Source organism: Artibeus jamaicensis, unplaced genomic scaffold (genome assembly GCF_021234435.1).
Source record: "Artibeus jamaicensis isolate MK-2021 breed Jamaican fruit bat unplaced genomic scaffold, CSHL_Jam_final scaffold_537, whole genome shotgun sequence".
In the NCBI taxonomy this organism is placed as follows: Eukaryota; Metazoa; Chordata; class Mammalia; order Chiroptera; family Phyllostomidae; genus Artibeus; species Artibeus jamaicensis.
In genome coordinates, this window is record NW_026522047.1 from 10,240,618 (window position 1) to 10,260,503 (window position 19,886).

Genomic DNA, 19,886 nt, shown 5'->3' on the forward strand with positions numbered 1-19,886 from the left:
CTCCTTGGGATTTGCTAGCGCCGCGTTGCGCCAAGACTGTCGGAATAAAGGACGCTGACTATTGTATTATTATTATTTTATTAATTGGTCAGTGGGAAGATTACAGATGAGGAAAGGGGACGCCTGTCACCCTTTCTGCGCTAAGATTGAAAAATGAGGCTGAATTGGGGGAAGTCCTAAAATGAAGCAAAAGGAATAAGATTTTTTTAAGGACAGAAAGCCAGGAGAGCCCCCCACATAGCGCACTTTTATTTGTTGTTTTTTTTTTTTTTCTCGTAGTGGTGGGGGAGGTGATTGGGTGGCTGACTGGCTGCGGGAAGCTGCTTCCTTCCCCTTTGGAGATGATTGTGCTATTATTCGCCTTGCTCTGGATGGTGGAAGGAGTCTCTTCCCAGCTTCACTACACGGTGCAGGAGGAGCAGGAACATGGCACTTTCGTGGGGAATATCGCTGAAGACCTGGGCTTGGACATTACAAAACTTTCAGCTCGCAGGTTTCAGACGGTGCCCAATTCCCGGACCCCATACTTGGACCTCAACCTGGAGACCGGGGTGTTGTACGTGAACGAGAAGATAGACCGTGAGCAAATCTGCAAGCAGAGCCCGTCCTGCGTCCTGCACCTGGAGGTATTCCTGGAGAACCCCTTAGAACTGTTCCGGGTGGAGATCGAAGTGCTGGACATCAACGACAACCCCCCCTCCTTCCCAGAGCCGGACCTGACCGTGGAGATCTCTGAGAGCGCCACGCCGGGCACCCGCTTCCCTTTGGAGAGTGCATTCGACCCAGACGTGGGCACCAACTCCTTGCGCGACTATGAGATCACCCCCAACAGCTACTTCTCCCTGGACGTGCAGACCCAGGGGGATGGCAACCGATTCGCCGAGCTGGTGCTGGAAAAGCCGCTGGACCGAGAGCAGCAAGCGGTGCACCGCTACGTGCTGACCGCGGTGGACGGGGGAGGAGGGGGAGGAGGAGGTGAAGGAGGGGGAGGCGGCGGGGGAGGGGGCCTGCCCCCCCAGCAGCAACGCACCGGCACGGCCCTACTCACCATCCGAGTGCTAGACTCCAACGACAATGTGCCCGCCTTCGACCAACCCGTCTACACTGTGTCCCTACCGGAGAACTCGCCGCCGGGCACACTGGTGATCCAGCTCAATGCCACAGACCCAGACGAGGGCCAGAATGGCGAGGTCGTGTACTCTTTCAGCAGCCACATTTCGCCCCGGGCGCGGGAGCTCTTTGGACTCTCCCCGCGCACAGGCCGGCTGGAGGTGAGCGGCGAGCTGGACTACGAAGAGAGCCCGGTGTACCAAGTGTACGTGCAAGCCAAGGACCTGGGCCCCAACGCCGTGCCCGCACACTGCAAGGTGCTTGTGCGAGTGCTGGATGCTAACGACAACGCGCCCGAGATCAGCTTCAGCACCGTGAAGGAGGCGGTGAGCGAGGGCGCGGCGCCCGGCACAGTGGTGGCCCTGTTCAGCGTGACCGACCGCGACTCAGAGGAGAACGGGCAGGTGCAGTGCGAGCTGCTAGGGGATGTGCCGTTCCGCCTCAAGTCTTCCTTCAAGAACTACTACACCATCGTGACCGAGGCGCCCCTGGACCGAGAGGCGGGGGACTCCTACACCCTGACCGTGGTGGCACGGGACCGGGGTGAGCCGGCGCTCTCCACCAGTAAATCGATCCAGGTGCGAGTGTCAGATGTGAACGACAACGCGCCGCGGTTCAACCAGCCGGTCTACGACGTCTATGTGACTGAGAACAACGTGCCGGGCGCCTACATCTACGCGGTGAGCGCCACCGACCGCGATGAGGGCGCCAACGCCCAACTAGCCTACTCGATCCTCGAGTGCCAGATCCAGGGCATGAGCGTCTTCACTTACGTGTCCATCAACTCCGAGAACGGCTACTTGTACGCCCTACGCTCCTTCGACTACGAGCAGCTCAAGGACTTCAGCTTTCAGGTGGAAGCCCGGGATGCCGGCAGTCCCCAGGCCCTGGCTGGCAACGCCACCGTCAACATACTCATCGTGGATCAGAACGATAACGCCCCTGCCATCGTGGCGCCGCTACCAGGGCGCAATGGGACGCCAGCGCGCGAGGTGCTGCCCCGCTCGGCGGAGCCCGGTTACCTGCTGACCCGTGTGGCCGCAGTGGACGCAGACGACGGCGAGAATGCCCGGCTCACCTACAGCATTGTGCGGGGCAACGAAATGAACCTCTTCCGCATGGACTGGCGCACCGGGGAGCTCCGCACAGCGCGCCGGGTGCCCGCCAAGCGCGACCCCCAGCGGCCTTACGAGCTGGTGATCGAGGTGCGGGACCACGGGCAACCTCCTCTGTCCTCCACCGCCACCCTGATGGTGCAGCTGGTGGATGGCGCAGTCGAGCCCCAAGGCGGGGGCGGGGGCAGTGGCGGGGGGACAGGGGAGCACCAGCGCCCCAGCCGTTCTGGCGGCGGGGAGACCTCGCTGGACCTCACCCTCATCCTCATCATCGCTCTGGGCTCGGTGTCCTTCATTTTCCTGCTGGCCATGATCGTGCTGGCTGTGCGTTGTCAAAAAGAGAAGAAGCTCAACATCTACACGTGTCTGGCCAGCGACTGCTGCCTCTGCTGCTGCTGCGGCGGCGGGGGCTCGACCTGCTGCGGCCGGCAAGCTCGGGCGCGCAAGAAGAAACTCAGCAAGTCTGATATCATGCTGGTGCAGAGTTCCAATGTACCCAGCAACCCGGCCCAAGTGCCGGTGGAGGAGTCCGGGGGCTTTAGCTCCCACCACCACAACCAGAATTACTGCTACCAGGTCTGCCTGACCCCTGAGTCTGCCAAGACCGACCTGATGTTCCTTAAGCCCTGCAGCCCTTCTCGTAGTACGGACACTGAGCACAACCCCTGCGGGGCCATCGTCACCGGCTACACAGACCAGCAGCCCGACATCATCTCCAACGGAAGCATTTTGTCCAACGAGGTAAGGCTGAAGCGAAAAGACCACCATCTCTCATCTCCTCCATCTGAGAGCCTCCTCTAGCCCGGCCCTTGTTCTCTCTGGTGCACTGTGTATTGATTTTTAGGATACTAGCTTATTTGTATCTTTGTAGGGGTATGAAAGGGGGGGTCCCCCTCTTCCACCCCTTTGTGTGTAACCTAAACTACGTGTTGTCCCTAATATTCTGTGCCCCACCCCTCCACGTTGATTTTCATTCCCTCTCCTTGGTGCTTGCCACCTCTTTCTTCTCTCTGGCATCTTTGCTTTAAAATTCTAACCCCCTCTCACTCTCAGTCGTTTCCCATTTCAGAAATCTGGGAGTGAAGGGGAAAATGGGAGGGGACAGAGGGGAATGGGATGGGGACACTTGCTGGCACTGGCAAAGATCTTTTTCTCTTTGCATTTGTCACAGGCATTAATAAAGTTACACTTGTTTTTGCCCTGTTTATCAATGCTTTCAGTCGCGTGTAAAAGTAAGCTATAGATTGTTTAACTTTGCACAGTTGTCTAAACTCGAATGCATGTTGTAGTGAATGAGTTATCAGATTCTTGTCCTCTGAACTCGGGTTGAAGAGAAGCCTTCAGTTCTGCTCTGGACAGCATTTACAGGTGCTCTTGAAGCCAAGGCTCACACAGTGAGAATTTGAATGAAGTTGCGTTGGCACAAACCCCTGTAAGCGTAAACTAAATGGAAGGCTCCAACGAGTATTGTCTTAAATATATCTTTTAGCTAACAATCACCTTCTTGCCACTGTTTCTGATATATCACTGTTGTTGGCTTTCTTCATCCAAGAACTCGGCTTGTCAATTCTGATTTCTTAAAAGATGGAGAAGTGGCAAAGCTGGAAGGAGGGAGGGAGAGGGAGAAGAAAGTTGGTTTATGTAAAAAAAAAAAAGTTTGGACCAGAAGAGGTGTGTGGGTGGTGGAGGTGGGGGTGGGGGGGGAGGTCATACAGAGGGTCTTTGGAGGGAGAAAGATTTTGGCTGGAGGGAGGGTTAATCACTCCTTCCTTGGCAGGTTATTTTATTTATTTGAGTCTTAGATATTATTAACTGACTTTCATGACTATTTGTACAGCTCATTTGTATCTTAAGCACATTTTGAAAATAAACAACAAAATAATTCCACAAAACATCCCAACTTTTTTGCTTATTGAGCGTGCTGTGTTTCTTGTGTCAACCAGGATGCACCTAAACACTGTTCTAGGCCATGGGAAGGAAGACTGCAGGAAATAACTAGGTTGACTCTATTAGAGACAAAAGTTTAGAAGCCCCAGCTATGAGGTCATTTGCATTCTCAAAAACACCCACACATTGAAAAAATGGCCTTTTATTTCTGCATTTTTGAAACCTGCACTGAAAATCTAAGCTGGATGTGTCTTCTGTGTCTATCTATCCCCCTGCCCTTACCCAGCAGGAGGGCAAAGATCTGAGAACAGCCTGGAAATCCATACAAATACACACAATTACGGAAGCTAGAATTAGTTCCTAACCTCAAAAGCAAACTATTAGTTAAACCCTTAGCATGCAAATGCTCTTGATATATTTATTTTTTTCCTAGACTAAACACCAGAGAGCAGAGCTCAGCTACCTAGTTGACAGACCTCGCCGAGTTAACAGGTATGAACTTCTTCTTTTTCTTTTTTTTTTTCCTAGCTTGGTGTATAAACAAGCTACTACCTCCTGTAAGTAAGAATTAGGTATATTATTCAATATTAAAATATAAAACATATAAAGTGCTTTCAATTAAGGCAGGTCATAAATACTAATTATGCTGTGTTTCCTAGGTAATACATTAAAGTATGGGTGTATTTTGTTTATATAGAAGTTACTAAACATACCTATTCTGCCAGTTTTCACTCCTACACTGCTTCCAATCGTCTCCCTAACTGTTCCAGGTGTATATGCAAAGCTCCTGTATAAAAATGATATAGACATAAACTTAGCTCCAGTCATACAATGCTGCCTAGACCTTACATGCCTTAAAGGGCTTGAACTGACTGCTAACGCTCGATTTTAAAGAGTTGGGCTTAAGCTGATGAAAACAGGCTTTCTGCAGAAATAGAGCCGAGTCTATGTGTCTGCAGCGCCACCAGTGACCATGTGGTGGCAGAAGAATGTTTTCTGTGTTACTTCACCTTAAAAAAAATTCTAATATTCACGTTTTTGTGCTTCTAGTTCTGCATTCCAGGAAGCGGACATAGTGAGCTCTAAGGACAGTGGGCATGGAGACAGTGAGCAGGGAGATAGTGATCACGATGCCACCAACCGTGGCCAGTCAGCTGGTAAGTGTGATCAAAGGGCGACCTGAGTGCTGACTTTTATAATTAAAAAAAAAAAATCTAGAAAGGATGATGTCTTAGGTAATTCCTTTGCAAATTTAATGTTGGTACGTGTACAGAAATGCATGGTGTCAACCTATGTTGATAAACATATACTCGAAGAGGGTTATGGAAATGCAATGTTCCTTTGGACAGTTAAAGTTAGAAATTCATTGTGGAATACATTAGAATATGAAATATTTCTTCCTGATGTAATGTGCTTTAATGGAGTTATAGTGCATGCTAAAAGCCATAGATCTCTCACCTGGGCCAGTCCCCCCTCTTCAGTTCACTGAGGTATCATTAGATTTGTTTGTGAATGGTCACTGAAGATTAATAAAATTGATTGACCTGTACAAGGTCACAAGAGGACAAGTGGGTGACTGGGGACTAGTATCCAAATGTCTTGCATGCCACTGAGGAGTGAATGAGAGAACAGATGCTGATTAAAAGTCCCAGGTAGGTGGGAAGCAGGATTTCCCACCCTGAGTCCTTGGGCCTCAGGACATTAGGAAACATTTGGCAGCTGGCGTTTTCTGAAGCATGCTGAGTTTCCTCATCTGTTCAGCAGAGCCCATCACCTGTCTAAAAGGGGGACTCCATGTACTTCTGTGTGGGCTTAATGGTTGTCATTGACAGGCCTGTGATGGGATACATACTTTAAAAATTTATTTGACTTTATATATTTTGCTTTAATTTTTCTATATAAATTTAATCTTTTAAAATCCTACATTTTGTAGGACCCTGATAACTCCACTTACTAACCCATAAGGAAAACACTTAAGGGAAATAAAATACGTACCTTAAAATAATGAAAAAAATTCATAAAGTTTACGTTTTCTTTTTGTTTCATTTGCACTTTGGTTAAAAGGGTACTTGTTGATTTTTTTTTTTTACTTTTTATTTTCTGAAGAAGGTTTGTGTTTATCTGACACATAAGAAAATGGAAAGGGAGGTCAATTTTTGCAACTTCTAAGAATGTCCGTCTTCGGATCCTCCCAGGGTTTGACTCCTTTCACTTACAATTTGAGCTTTATTTTAGTCAATGACATAAGCATAGAGTGATAGGGTCCTCATTTTCAAGGTGACATTGGTCCTTGAGAACGCCCATTCAGCACACTTGGTGTGAGTCTGGATGGCACGCAGGCCATGCATGGAAGGGCAGGACACACCCCATGGTCGCCGGGCAGCAGGGGCGAATGCAAGCCTAAGACTGGGCTAATGTGCCCTATGTCTGAGGCTGCCTTAGGCTTGGGAAACACAGGCAGGAGGGGGGGGAAAGGCTGCTCAAGGGTCTCTTTATATTGCTGCAAGTCATTAATATGCAGACCTAATGAGACTTGAGAACTGCCAAGAAACCCCGGAGGTCCCTGCCCCTTGCGGGCCTTCACGCTAAGTGAACAGAGCATCTATTTAGTGTCTGGGAACCTGACAACAACCCAGCTCTTGCCAGAAGTTTATATTTGAGTACAAAGTCCCTTTTATTTTTGGCCTATATGTGGCATATGATTTATTGTTATCTTTAAGAAGCTGTACGTTTAGAATTGTGCATTGCTCTTCTTCTCTCAGAGTCTCCAACTTAACAGTCTTTCAAAACTTTAAAAACAAAATCTGTAACATTAAAAACAGGGTATCTGCTGCATGCTTCCTGGGATGCACTTTATTCCTTTCCCACCCCCCACCCTACTCCCCCCACCCCCCGTGGCACTCCTGTGTCACTGAATATTTCAATTAGTTTTGTCCCTCAGATACAATGAGCTGTCATAATATAACTGAAGAGAGAGAGATGAGTAAACATCTGCAAAAAAACAAAACACAAAAGACTAAATTTGGAAGATGGATGGGAAGATAGTCCCACTCCTGTGCCTGCTCAACAGCTCTTGTATCTCACAGACACTCAGGGTTGCCCTTTGGGGAATGTTTCTATCAGATTGGTTGAGATGTCGCAGCATTCAGAGGAAAAGTAAACTGACAAATTGTGTTCTGAAAACCATTTTTAAAGAGTTAGGTGGTTTTCCTTTTTCTTTATCCAAATGGCAAGTTTTTCCCCCCAACTTTAAGTTTTGGGGCCTGTAAAAGTGTCGCAGCATTTGCAGTCTCTGCATTTCATTAGCAGTTGTAGGGAAGCCACTGTGTGCCTTCCCTACAGAAGGGCACAGAATAGCTGCTTCAGAACCGGCACCGCACACTTTCATCGAGAAGTCATCGCACCTCCGGGTGCTGAATTGCAGTCAGTTTTAATACGTCTAATCTTATTTTAAGAATGATTTGACTGTCTTCTTCCAAGTGTACAACCTCCAGTGCAGAGAATGAAAATGCTTTTACTTAATGTTTTTTTCACTGATGTTGTATACCATAAATCCCACACCAAATAGCGAGAATATTTTCTGAAACTTAGGCCCATTTCAGGTAAATAAGTCCATCTGTTTTATTTCCTTGAAAAACCAGGTACTAATGATCTTTCAGCGTTGCAATATTTAGGAAATTTCCATAGCACATATATTTTCAGGTTTATGATGAAAACATTTTATACTATTCAGCAAATCTTACTCAGCTGGGTTTTAAGCAGGGAAAGGTTAGATTATCAAGGAAAAATAACTCTGGCAAGATATAGATTCTGAATTCTCTCCTTCAGTTTGAACCTTATTCCATACTGCATTTCCTCTACCATTTAGCTCAGTGCTTCACCTATTTAGTTCCCACTTTCTTTTCCTGTGTTAACATTACCGTGTATGTGCTTATTTAGATATGCCTTCCGTTTATTCTTCTATGAATAGTTTTCTTTTTTGTTCTTTCCCCTCCCCTCCTCCACTTGTCCTCATTCTCAGCCCTTTGCAGTCACCAATTTTGCTCATAGAAGGGCTTTAAATACAGAGGCAGCTGCACAGAGAACCACATAAGCTTTTCAGTTTCCCACTGCACCTGGCTCTATGGGTAAGAGTCTTCGGCTTGACCACTGCTCTGTGGCACTTTTTTCCTCCAGGCTTGTCAAGGTGCTTTCCGTTTTTTTCAGGGCGCTATTGATGTATTGGTTAGATGTGGCTGAAGTCCAAGGAGATGTGGTAAATGCATGGATAAATCATCACAAGGGGGAAAATGATTAATCACAGCTTAAATAGCCAGAGACAGTCTAAGTGGATTTCCAAAGAAATATATTTTTAAATTTATTTTTATATTGTTAGATTAAAAGATAAGCTTTTTCTCATTTATAATACTGATGCAACATTTTCCATTGTATTTTCTTAAATATTATAATATTATTGGAGGTACATCTAAGAAGATCTATTAAGTAGTAAGAAGTTATTCATTTTTTTACTTAAAATGCTTACAGTGTGAATAATACTAGGATAAATTATGAATTTATTTTTAATAATTGTGGTTCTTAAACATATATCGAAGAGAAGAACCCTAATAAGTGATCTTGTTAGTTACTTGTTATAGTTTACTTCAAAATGTCAAATTGCTCCTGTTAATTTTTTTTCAGTTATAAGGATACTTAATTTCTAAATGTATTTGTTTCTTAACTAATTATTATGAGATTGATACATGATATATACTAAAAAATGTGTCTATACACTTAAATATAAAATGATTTAAATTATTAATATATTCAAACTAGTAGATAAATTATATCACAAAATATATTAACACATTGCACAACTATGACAATATCAAGAATCCTTGACCTTCCATAAATATTAATTCTCTTTTCAAACTCGAACAAGAATTTAGACACTGGCAAAGCTTTTGACTTTACAAATAAAATGAATCTGCACCACAGTTTGCAAAAGCTCATTAAAGTTTTTGGTAAAAATCTGAGCCACATCATGGTGTGGAGAGATTTATGATAAGAATAATATATAAGACACAAAATTGACAGAAAATGAAGAGAAATATAAACATTGGGGACAAATCATGATAGACATTTTCAAATTTCCATGATCAAATTATGATGATAAATATCTGCCAAACTATATTTTCCTAAAAACTACAGCAGCTTTTGTGGTTTTACTCAATATTTCTCAGTTTTCCAGTATTACATGGTAAAAGGAAGACTGGAAACTTAATAAAAAATTAAGTGTTGATTTTCTTTAAAATTAGCTTACAGTGTGTTGAAAAATATTAAACATTTTTAATAAAAGTTTGGTACATGAGATAGAAAGGTAACATAGTTTTGTATTACTACGTTCATCAGGAAATAGTACAAGTTGAATACAAATACATTTTTGAAATTATGATTCATTCTCAGAGGTGATATCACTGTCTTTGACTGGAAAGGACACCCTACTTGTGAGTTACAAAAGACATATTTTAAAATTTGTCTAAATATATCTGCAGAACAGGCAGTCTAACACATCAGCTGTCATGCCTGGTAGAATGGATTATTTCTGAGAAGTGGAGAAAATAAATAAGTAGGAGAAGAAATCAGAAGTTACATATATATATATATATATATATATATATATATATATATAAAGATATTGCTTAGAAACTACCATACTTTTAAAACTGAGGTTTGTTTTATGTTTTTCTACTGTAAAAATCCTACAGGTACTATAATAAGTGTATTTGAATGAGGACAAAAGAATCAAGTTAAATTTATTTTATCTTGGGACTTCAGTTTGAGCCATTAAACCATTCCCAGAGCAATATGCATTTTAATGTTATTTTAACTGTGTCATGTGCTACATACGTAGCATTCCTGGGTGTCATATAATCATTTATGACAGTAAAACTTAAACATACCTTCGATTATTTGGTCATTAAAATAATATATTTAATAGAGCTAGTAATAAAGGAAAAAAGATAAAGTAATGTTAAACTTTCAATGGCTTCTTAGGGTGAAGATAGGTAATGGGAAAAGTTTATTTGGTTCTCAAACTATACGTCTAAAAATCAAATGAAATAACCATTTTCGATCAATGTGTTCATGACTTATTTTAAATGCACCAGTGTCCTGTTTGTGTTGTTTAAAATGGTTCCTATGATATTTTTCTCACTAGAAATGTGTACACTTCCTTTATTAGTAAAGCTGGTAAGACACATTCATGCACAATTTGCACCACCTTCCCCTTCCTCCTAGTTATATAAAGCTGTGTATTAACTAAGGACACTGTTTACAATCGGTTTGTTTCTTCTGTCAAATAGCATTCTCCCAACAGAAGACTTTATCTTATTTATCCACTCTTCTTATGAACATACTACATTTTCTGTGCAGGTTCTCAACCCATGAGAACTTTATTACATTATCTAAGAGACTTTTCACTAGCCTCTGATAATTAAAAGAGGCAGAACACCATATTGCTTCAAGGGAAGAAAATGGGTACCACTGACTATAAATGATGAATAAAAACAAATTATACTAAAAGTACCTCCTAACATAATTAAACAATGACCGCATAATATCATTAAGGGACTAGTTTATTAAAGTGTTTTCTGCATGATATTATCAAGCTCATAATATGGGAGTCCTTGCATACAGGTCCTCCAAGTGAAATGAAAGATTGTGAATGACCTTGTGGTAAAATTATATTTCTCAGTCATGCAGAAAAAAATTTATTCTAAATTTTGCGTTCGATAACGGTTTCTTTAGTCAGGATCCAATAATACAATTCTACCGTAGTATTTGAACAATTCTATTAACTTCAAATTTTATATAACTTGATTGTATTTTTCAAATAAAGTGGTGACACTAATTTTACTCTTCACAGTCATTCCATCTAGTAAAAAAAAGGTGTCCCCCCCCACATTGTAAATAAGGAGAACCACAATACTAATCTCTATGGTTCTCCAACTTCTACCTACCTGGTATGTCTGTGTGTACCAGGGACATTCTTTTCCCTGGCCGCTTTCTCTCTCTACATAGCTCCTTGCAGCAATAGGAGAAAGCCCTGACCTCTGATGTCTAGAGAAGCAATGACATGTTTTACATGCGGTTCTGAGTCTGGACCTTATCCTGGCTTCAGCTCACGTTGCTGGCCCTCAACAGTTCACTGATCAGTAATTTATTTGCAGACTTATGCATGACAACTGTCAGTGGAATATTATCATCAAAGTTAGACTTTGCATTATACATAGTTTAATTTGAATGTTAAAACGTCATTAGAAAGTGAGATTAATATATGATAAGAAGCCTGGTATTATTTCTTTAAACATAATTTACATAATCAATGGTTCTTAATTCATGGATAACCTAGAGGGTTGGTGATTTTGAAAAATTATTCTCTTTATTTTATAGCTACAGATGTTAACATACACATGCACACAAGTAAATCAGTGGGGTTGAAGAATACCTCCAGGAATTTAAAACTGAAACTTGCTCAAGAGCTTGAATCACTTAGGATGCTTATGGAAGAAATAATCAAGGGTGTTCATTACATAAATATTGCTCTGTTAGTTAAACAAACAAGAACAAGCCCATGAAGGTAGGCATGAGATCCAGTTTCTTATGTATAGACCAATCTTACTTCAGTTATGCAAATTGACCATGCTTAAAAACATATTCAATAAATGCATTCCTATATTTAGAAAAACCTCTAAATGCAATCTTGGCTTATGACTTGTTTTTCTGCATTAGTGCTAATTATCAAAATAAATATGAAACAGTATTCTATAGTACTCAAAATTGTGATGTCTTGCTTAAGAAACTGAATGGAATTTCTTGAGCCCGAGTCAGATAGTAACTGATTAGTCTTGTAATAGTCTTGTTCATCTATGGGAGACAATGAAACTTGAAGTTGACATTGGAAATTATGACACCGAAAGTCCTTACTTAACATCGTTGATAGGTTCTGTGAAACGGGGTACAATAAACCAGTTATACCATAGGCCAATTAATAAAAAAAAAAAGGTTGCCTTCCTCTGCCTTCTCATCAACACTGTGACAAAATGACGAAACCTTATTTGAGGACCTGCTGTCTTCTGGGATAAGGGAACAGTCTGTGGTGGCCAGGACCTGTGGTTTCCAATATAGAACAAGTAATAAGGTATTTGTCAATAGTATCTGCAGTCGACTCACATAGCACTTGGTTACCTTGGTTTCACTAATTACAGTCATTTGTTCTGCATTTGGCTAAGGTGGTGAATGATAAGTGGTGTGTAGTAATATTGGCTACCAGGGTGTCATTGAGAATTATCTTTCAGGAAGTAATTTCCCAGAAGCCTAGGGAAGCATGTTGTTGGCCACTCATAAAATCTTATTTCCTTCTTGTTATTTACTGGTTTATCAATATATATGCCAGTGTTCTGTAGAATTTCGCTTTGGGATACATGTTCAGATTTCATCATCTGCACAGCAACTTCAGTGCTTTGCATATTTCTTGCAATTTTACTTCTGAAAACAAAAGTCCAGATGAGGTATCATCATTAGAGATTATGGATTAGAAAAAGTCGTCCCCTCGTCTTTTTCTCTGTTATGAACATCACCAGAGATTTTAAAAAATATATTCATTCTTTTTCCACTCAGCATTTCTAAATTATTTTACAAAATTTAGAGCCACTACATTTTCCTTCCCTGGAGTAATTTAGAAACATCTATCTCAGAGGCTTCTTTGCCTTGACAAAATAATACAGAGAGATTTTCGGTCCCTGTCAGGTTAAGACAGAAAGAACCCTTGTGAAGACTTCAGACACCACTCCGTGCTGTCTGTAACCCTTCACTGCCACGCAGCTGGCCGTGTTGGTGAAGCCTGAATCTGCAGCCTGTCTCTTTCCCGCTCACAGGTATGGATCTCTTCTCCAACTGCACCGAGGAATGTAAAGCCTTGGGCCACTCGGACAGGTGCTGGATGCCTTCTTTCGTCCCTTCTGATGGGCGCCAGGCTGCTGATTATCGCAGCAATCTGCACGTTCCCGGCATGGACTCTGTTCCAGACACCGAGGTGTTTGAAACTCCAGAAGCCCAGCCTGGGGCGGAGCGATCCTTCTCCACCTTCGGCAAAGAGAAGGCCCTTCACAGCACCTTGGAGAGGAAAGAGCTGGATGGACTGCTGTCTAATACACGAGCGCCTTACAAACCACCATATTTGAGTAAGTATTACATAAAAGGCTGTATCAAAGTGTTCCCCTTGAGGGAATCAAGTGCAACACGTCATTCTTCTTAATAAAAATAAGAGTTCAAGCTGTTTTCAGAAACAAGGATAACAGTGACTCTTGGATGCAGGCAGCGCTTTGCTCTGGAAACATGAATATACTTAACAGGAAGAGACAGGTTTCTGTGTTAGGACAGGATTGTCAACAACAATCAAAAACAATACTTTTGATGTTGTTGAAAACATTTTTCAAGTGCTCTTCATATTTCCTTTGAATATTGCTCTCTTGCACGTTTTTTGAAGGGCTTAATCAAGGAAGAAAAACATAACACTTGAGTCGCTGAGCGATCTCATTTTCGTATTGACGCCAGCATTACTGCCTAACCCCTCTTTTACCATAGTGACATCAATCGCAGTATGCTAAATTCAGAAATCAGCGCAGCCTTCACTTTGACCATGAGGCATGGTTTAGTAATATGTTGGTATGGATACAAGTCTGACTCAAACCAGAGGAAATGTGTGATGAAAGCAATATTCTTTATTTATTTCAAATAATAGTCTTCTAACACTGAAACTTTGATAATTTCACTTGTTTTTTTTAATCTTGGGACCATGTTCTCTTGGTGGATTGTTTTATACAACCACTGTGAAAAATAAAAATGCTTTGAGATTCCCTGTAGGATATTTCCTTTGAGGATCTTAGTAATGAAATTAAACCATTTATTGTCTGCTATGTCGGAATCTTTTCTGTTTAGTTAGTGGATAAACGCTCTTGACAATTCAGTATTTTGGTCAAACCACATGAGCGATAAGGGTGAAACTCATAACAACTCGTTCAAAAGATGACTTTTATCTTAAATAGCAAATCCAACATACATGATGTTTGCTTACTTTCATTGCCTAGTGGCAAAAAAAAAATCCTCGAACCATAAGGTAGAAACAAAAAATAAGATAGATCGGATATATATCATTTCTTTTATGACTTTTATGAAATCGGATGAAAAAAGAGAACATATATATTAGCTCTTATGAGTATAAATGTGAAAGGCACCAATCGAATCCACTGAAGGCGTGACTACTAGTCTGACCATTGATAATAAAAATAGACGTGTCGTGTGACTACACTGTATGACTACATCAGACACATACATTGTGATGGTGACAATGACCAAATGTTATTATACAAAGGGGTATGTTCAGCTTTTCAAATTACTTAGAAATGCCATTCCCTTAGCATAATGTAGTATTTTAATATTTCAGAACCAAAGACTTGTGCTGCCCTCTAAATAGTTAATATTTGTTTTAATTTATTTTCAAAATTATAAAATATAAGGAAAACAAATACTTAGGGGGAAAAGTACTGAAACATCTAATAATAATAAATATGTAATTCGAATGCTGAAGTCCTGAAGTTTGGCTGAAACATCCACACGTGACTTAAAATAACTCAAAGTCAAATTTTAATAGATGAGAACTGGATGTAGCTTTTTGTCCTCAAACAGAATCCTTGATTTTAAATATTATTTGTTATCTAAAACCAAACTTTTCCTAATTTTAAACATTCTCACTTTTAGAATACACATTATAGAGATACATTATCAATGATTTCAACACAAAAAGTCAAAAAACATGATTCAAAGTAACTCAAATTTGTATTTCTAAATAAATACAAGTATTTCTCTCTTTGTATATATCAATTTGTAAGTATTCATCAAATATAGTGAAAAAATTGATTCAACCTCTTTTGCTCTAGTGAGTTTGAATTTTGAAGTTTTGCTTACATATAGAAGTAAAAATTTAAACATTTACAAATATTTCTTCTCCAATGACTAGTTTTTCTCTTTAATTTTAAGTATCACAGTAACAATTTATTAATGCAAATGTTAATGCTGCATATATTTTAATGAAAAGTTTTCTAATTCCTAAGAACCTAATGTTTCCATTTAGAAACCTGATATCAGAAGTTATATGTTGGCAGTTATGTGTATTTCTAGAAATCGAAGAATACATCTATTATTTTGTAAAAAAAAATTGGATTTATTTACATATTGTCCAGATATGTATTAGAGTAAATTAGTTTTAATAACAATTTATTTTTTTTCTGTTTTAGCCAGTCACATTGCTCAAAATATTGGGTTTAGGATGAATTGTGATCTGCATGAGAAATAAGTAGAACAATGGCTATTTTGTTTTTACTTGTATTGTCTTTAGTTCTTCCTATAATTTTAATCCCATCTGACTATTTTTTAGCTTCTAGTGTTTACTGTCATCTTAGGCTCACATAGTATCTTCAAATTATATCACAGCTCTGATTTAATAGCCCCGGTCAATTCTATGGTTAATCTGATAGTACAGTCTGTAAGCCAAAACCCCTCTGATCACCCTGCCCTCCAAATCCACACGGTGAGAGTTGTTAAGAGTTGTTTCATTTATCACTGGCAATGGAAATATCCTCATCTTCTAAACTGAAAACACATCCCTTACGTAATTAAAGAAGCTAAAAATGGACACTAATTGTTAATCAGAATGTTTAAATAATTATTGAGGTGGCAGTTTTTCTTTTACTAACCATGCACTTAGTTTTACAGTGAACATTTTGATGTTCAGGAAAGTTGCTGTAACTTTAGTTATTTTGTAAAGCTCTAGAAAAGGCCCACTAAGGTTACCACTGCCATTTATACAACGATGACAGGGAAATAGTGATATGCTTAATTGTATAACTGAAATCATTGTCTATACCCAAGAACTTTCCATTTCCATACTTCTGACTGCTAAGGTTAAAATTAAAAATTGCAGAAAACTGATTTTAACACAAGACTAGATGTATACACGTGTTAAAAAGTATACTTTGTGTTTTTAATAGCTGAATACAGTCATGCTTCCTTTTTAAAAGGAAATGTCCCTGAAGAGCATGCGTGATGCATTTAATGAATATGCAACTTATTTTTTTAATTAGGAGTAATTCTGAAAACCCATATATTCATACTTGCCTCATTAGTCATGAGTATTTTTTCTTATTTTTGTTACAGTGTTGTCACTTGTTAACACTCTCAAAAAGACCAAAGGGACACACTGAAAAATCGAGGAAAGAAAAAAAATTTAAAGCATTATTTTTTAAAGATTTTATTTATTTATTTTTAAAGAGGTGAAGGGAAGGGGAAAGAAAGGGAAACATCAATGTGTGGTTGCTTCAAGTGCCCCCTACGGGTTATATGGGACCTGGCCCTCAACCCAGGCATGTGCCCTAGACTGATAATTGAACTGGCAACCCTTTGGTTCTCAGTCTGGTACTCAATCAACTGAGCCACACCAGCCAGGGTAAGGAAAGAAATTTAAGTATGTAGAATATGTTTACCATAATTTAAAATCAACACAACATTTTTATTTATTTTAAAATGTTAATAAATTTTAGCTTAATGTCACCTTTTATTATGAGTAATAAAATAATAAAATATTACTTTAACTTTAATATTAAGTTAAATAACATTGCATTTTTATCACAATGAATTAAAGAATTTAAAATTGTAGGCATCTTATTTAAAATAAGTTAGTCTTTCAAATGACACAATAAGTTATACGTAAAACAATCTGAATTATTTCAGCAAATAAGAAACAAAAATAATTTAACTTCAAGGATATAATTGGTAAAAGTTCTATAATTTAGAAAAACCCAATAGTTAAAACAACGTCTTTATCATTATTTTTGCAATCATTCTTTTTTATGATTTTGGCTTTACCTTTTGAAAATCAGCTTATAAGTTTTTTCTTTAAGGTTTTATTTATTTATCTTTAGAGAGGAAGGGAAGGAGAGAGGGAGAGAAATATCAGTGTATGATTGCCTCTTCTTGTGAGTCCCCTGCTGGGAACTGGCCTGCAACCCAGGTATGTGCCCTGACTGGGAATTGAACCGCAATCGTGTGATTCACAGGCCCGTGGTCAATCCACTGAGCTGCACCAGCCAGGGATCTTATAAGTTTTTTTAAATCTATAAATAACCATGTCTTCCAGCAAATAATCAGCCTGAACAATACAGAGCTAAAAGTATAAGTATTTGGAAATTGTTGATTTCTTGTAAATAAACATAGTCACTGAGATTGAAGATAATGGTAAGATAAACAAATGTATTTGTAAAACTCTTTTGTTTGATGAAGTCATACAATAATAAATTATATTAAATAAAGTGAAAAAAACTACACTGAGGCCCTGGCTGATGTAGCTCAGTGGGTTGAGTGTGAGCCTGCAAACCAAAGGATCACAGGTCAATTCCCAGTCAGGGCACATGCCTGGGTTGTAGGCCAGGTCCCAGCAGGGGACCCACGAGAGGCAACCATACATTGATATTTCTCTCCCTCTCTCCTTCCCCTCCCTTCCCTTCCAAAGATAAATAAATAAAATATTTAAAAAACCCTACATTGACATAGTAATTTTTAAATTCTAAATCCACGACATTTTCTAGAATCACAGGGCTATAGGGAACCACCTATTCAAAATTGCCATGGTTCCTCCGACCTTCCTGTCATGGTACATTTAGAACAGTCCACCTCTGCCAAAATACCACACCAGCCATCTCCTGACCTAACTTTATTTTTGCCTACTTTTGAGCCTTGTGAAATTTCAATGCTACTCGTCCATGTCAGAACTTCAAAACATTGCATTTAAAATACTGCTGATGTTTTACCTAGACTTTGCTTTTAGTAAACCTCATTTAGAGAAATTTCTTTTGGGCATTTATATTAATTCCATTGAAGACTTTAAGGTTTTTTTTTTAATTGAAATTGTAGAGCATGGTTTCTTTAGTCACATCTCTTCTACTCCCTTCCTGACCTCAGTCTGCCTTCTGTAAGTTTTTGTCACTTGTTGAACTCAGTTGTGTGGTAAGAGTACACATAGAATTCACAATGAAACTTTCATATTCATACACATTATCCTCCTATTTGCATATCACTGTGTAGTGTTTTCTCCAAGCCTAGTGTCTTCCTGTCATCTCGTAAAGATAACATCACTTCCTCAAACATTCGAGTCCACAAATAAGCATTTTTATAACGTGGTCTTTTTAAAAAATTTTTATTTAGTTATTTTTCAAGTACAGTTTTCTGTTTATTTCTCCCATCCCAGCCCACCCCACCCCATGCACCCCACCTCCCTCCCATTTCCACCCCCCTTAGTTTTTGTCCATGTGTCCTTTATACTTGTTTCTCTAAATCCCTCCCATTTTTTCCTCTTAAATTTCCTCCCCTCTCCCCTCTGCTCGCTGTCTTTTTAATGTGTCTCATCCGATATATCCATCACTAAATGCATAGACATCTTTCCCCAGATTTTTTTCCTTTTCAGGTAGATGTTCTTTTCTGTCCACTTTTTAGTCTAGTTGTGCTACTTTTTAAGTGTTACCTATTTCTGAGATTTTTGTTCTCTCACTCTTCTTTAGAAGAATATATCTAGAATTGTAAACTTAACTAATTTTCTCACTTTTTTTAGTGTATCTCTTTGTGACAAATCTCTGGTTTTTGAATCACACCAGTCTTTCTATTTTTCCATTAAATTTTTTTTCTTGGGAACTAATACCTAAATTTTCATGATCAAAATAGTTTACTCTTCTCAATTCTGTGAGCAGGAACAAATTATAACTCAAGGTCAGGAAAATTTCTAACCCCAGTTCATATGTTCTGTGTATCTCCTGCAGAACTTAGTATTTATTGAATTTTATGATATTTTACTTCTTTGAAATTGGTGATCTATTCACAATTCAATAATTGCCTTAGTTAACTGATGCAGCAGTTGACTCCCTATAACTCTAAATAAATGAAATATAATAATGTTAATTATTCTTTCTTTGTTGGTTAATGGTTTATCTCAACTAATATGGTTTAAAGTGAAAGCTATAAAGAGCTTCAGAGGTACAGATAGAAGACAGAGAAGTTTGCACATCTGGTGACTTTTGGAGGCAACTGGTTTTTTTTTTTAACTTATTCAAACACCAGTGCTTTTTGTGATATCATGTTACTTAAAATGTGGATCTTTGGGTACTTTGGAACTAGCAGTATGGGATAGCCTCTTTAGACTGATCACCCAACTATGTATCTTATAAATGCTGAATAATGATGTGATGAGAAATGAACGACTGGATGAATAAGGGTGTTAAAGTACGCAGATTGTCTTCAATGTTGTTATCACACCTCTTTGACAGACATGTCTGCACACACACTTTTTGATGTATCCAGGCAAACTTTCTTTTCTCCCTTCTGATTTAAGAAATATGTTTTAAATTAGTTGTATTTCTCTCTTGCTATTACCTATAATTTTTTCACATAGGGAAGTAGATTTGAACTCATTCAAAATATTAAATGCACTTGTGAGACATTTTATAAAATATGATAAAGTTTTTTAATACCTTGATATTTTAAATTCACTTTTATTTGTTCTAAGAACTTATTTCATATTCTAAGGGGAAGTTAAATTTGTTTTGTATCTCTTGACTCTCTTAGAGTTTAACTACTGCCCCTTCTTACCTGGTCTGTGAGACAATCTTTCTTTCACATGTTTTTACTAAGAGC

The 19,886-nt window shown here is 39.4% G+C and overlaps 1 protein-coding gene across 3 annotated transcripts in view; it reads left to right on the forward strand.

Moving 5' to 3' along the window:
* Positions 1 to 230: 230 nt before the first annotated feature.
* PCDH10 (protocadherin 10) overlaps positions 231 to 19,886 on the forward strand; it is a 38,958-nt gene continuing 19,302 nt past the window's right edge. For all 3 annotated transcript variants that reach the window (XM_037129815.2, XM_053658156.1, XM_053658155.1), the window contains exons 1-4: positions 231 to 2,966; positions 4,546 to 4,604; positions 5,163 to 5,269; positions 13,028 to 13,333. In XM_037129815.2, the coding sequence (XP_036985710.1) occupies positions 342 to 2,966; positions 4,546 to 4,604; positions 5,163 to 5,269; positions 13,028 to 13,333 (3,097 nt within the window). In that variant the 5' untranslated portion in view covers positions 231 to 341. The remainder of the gene's footprint in view (positions 2,967 to 4,545; positions 4,605 to 5,162; positions 5,270 to 13,027; positions 13,334 to 19,886) is intronic.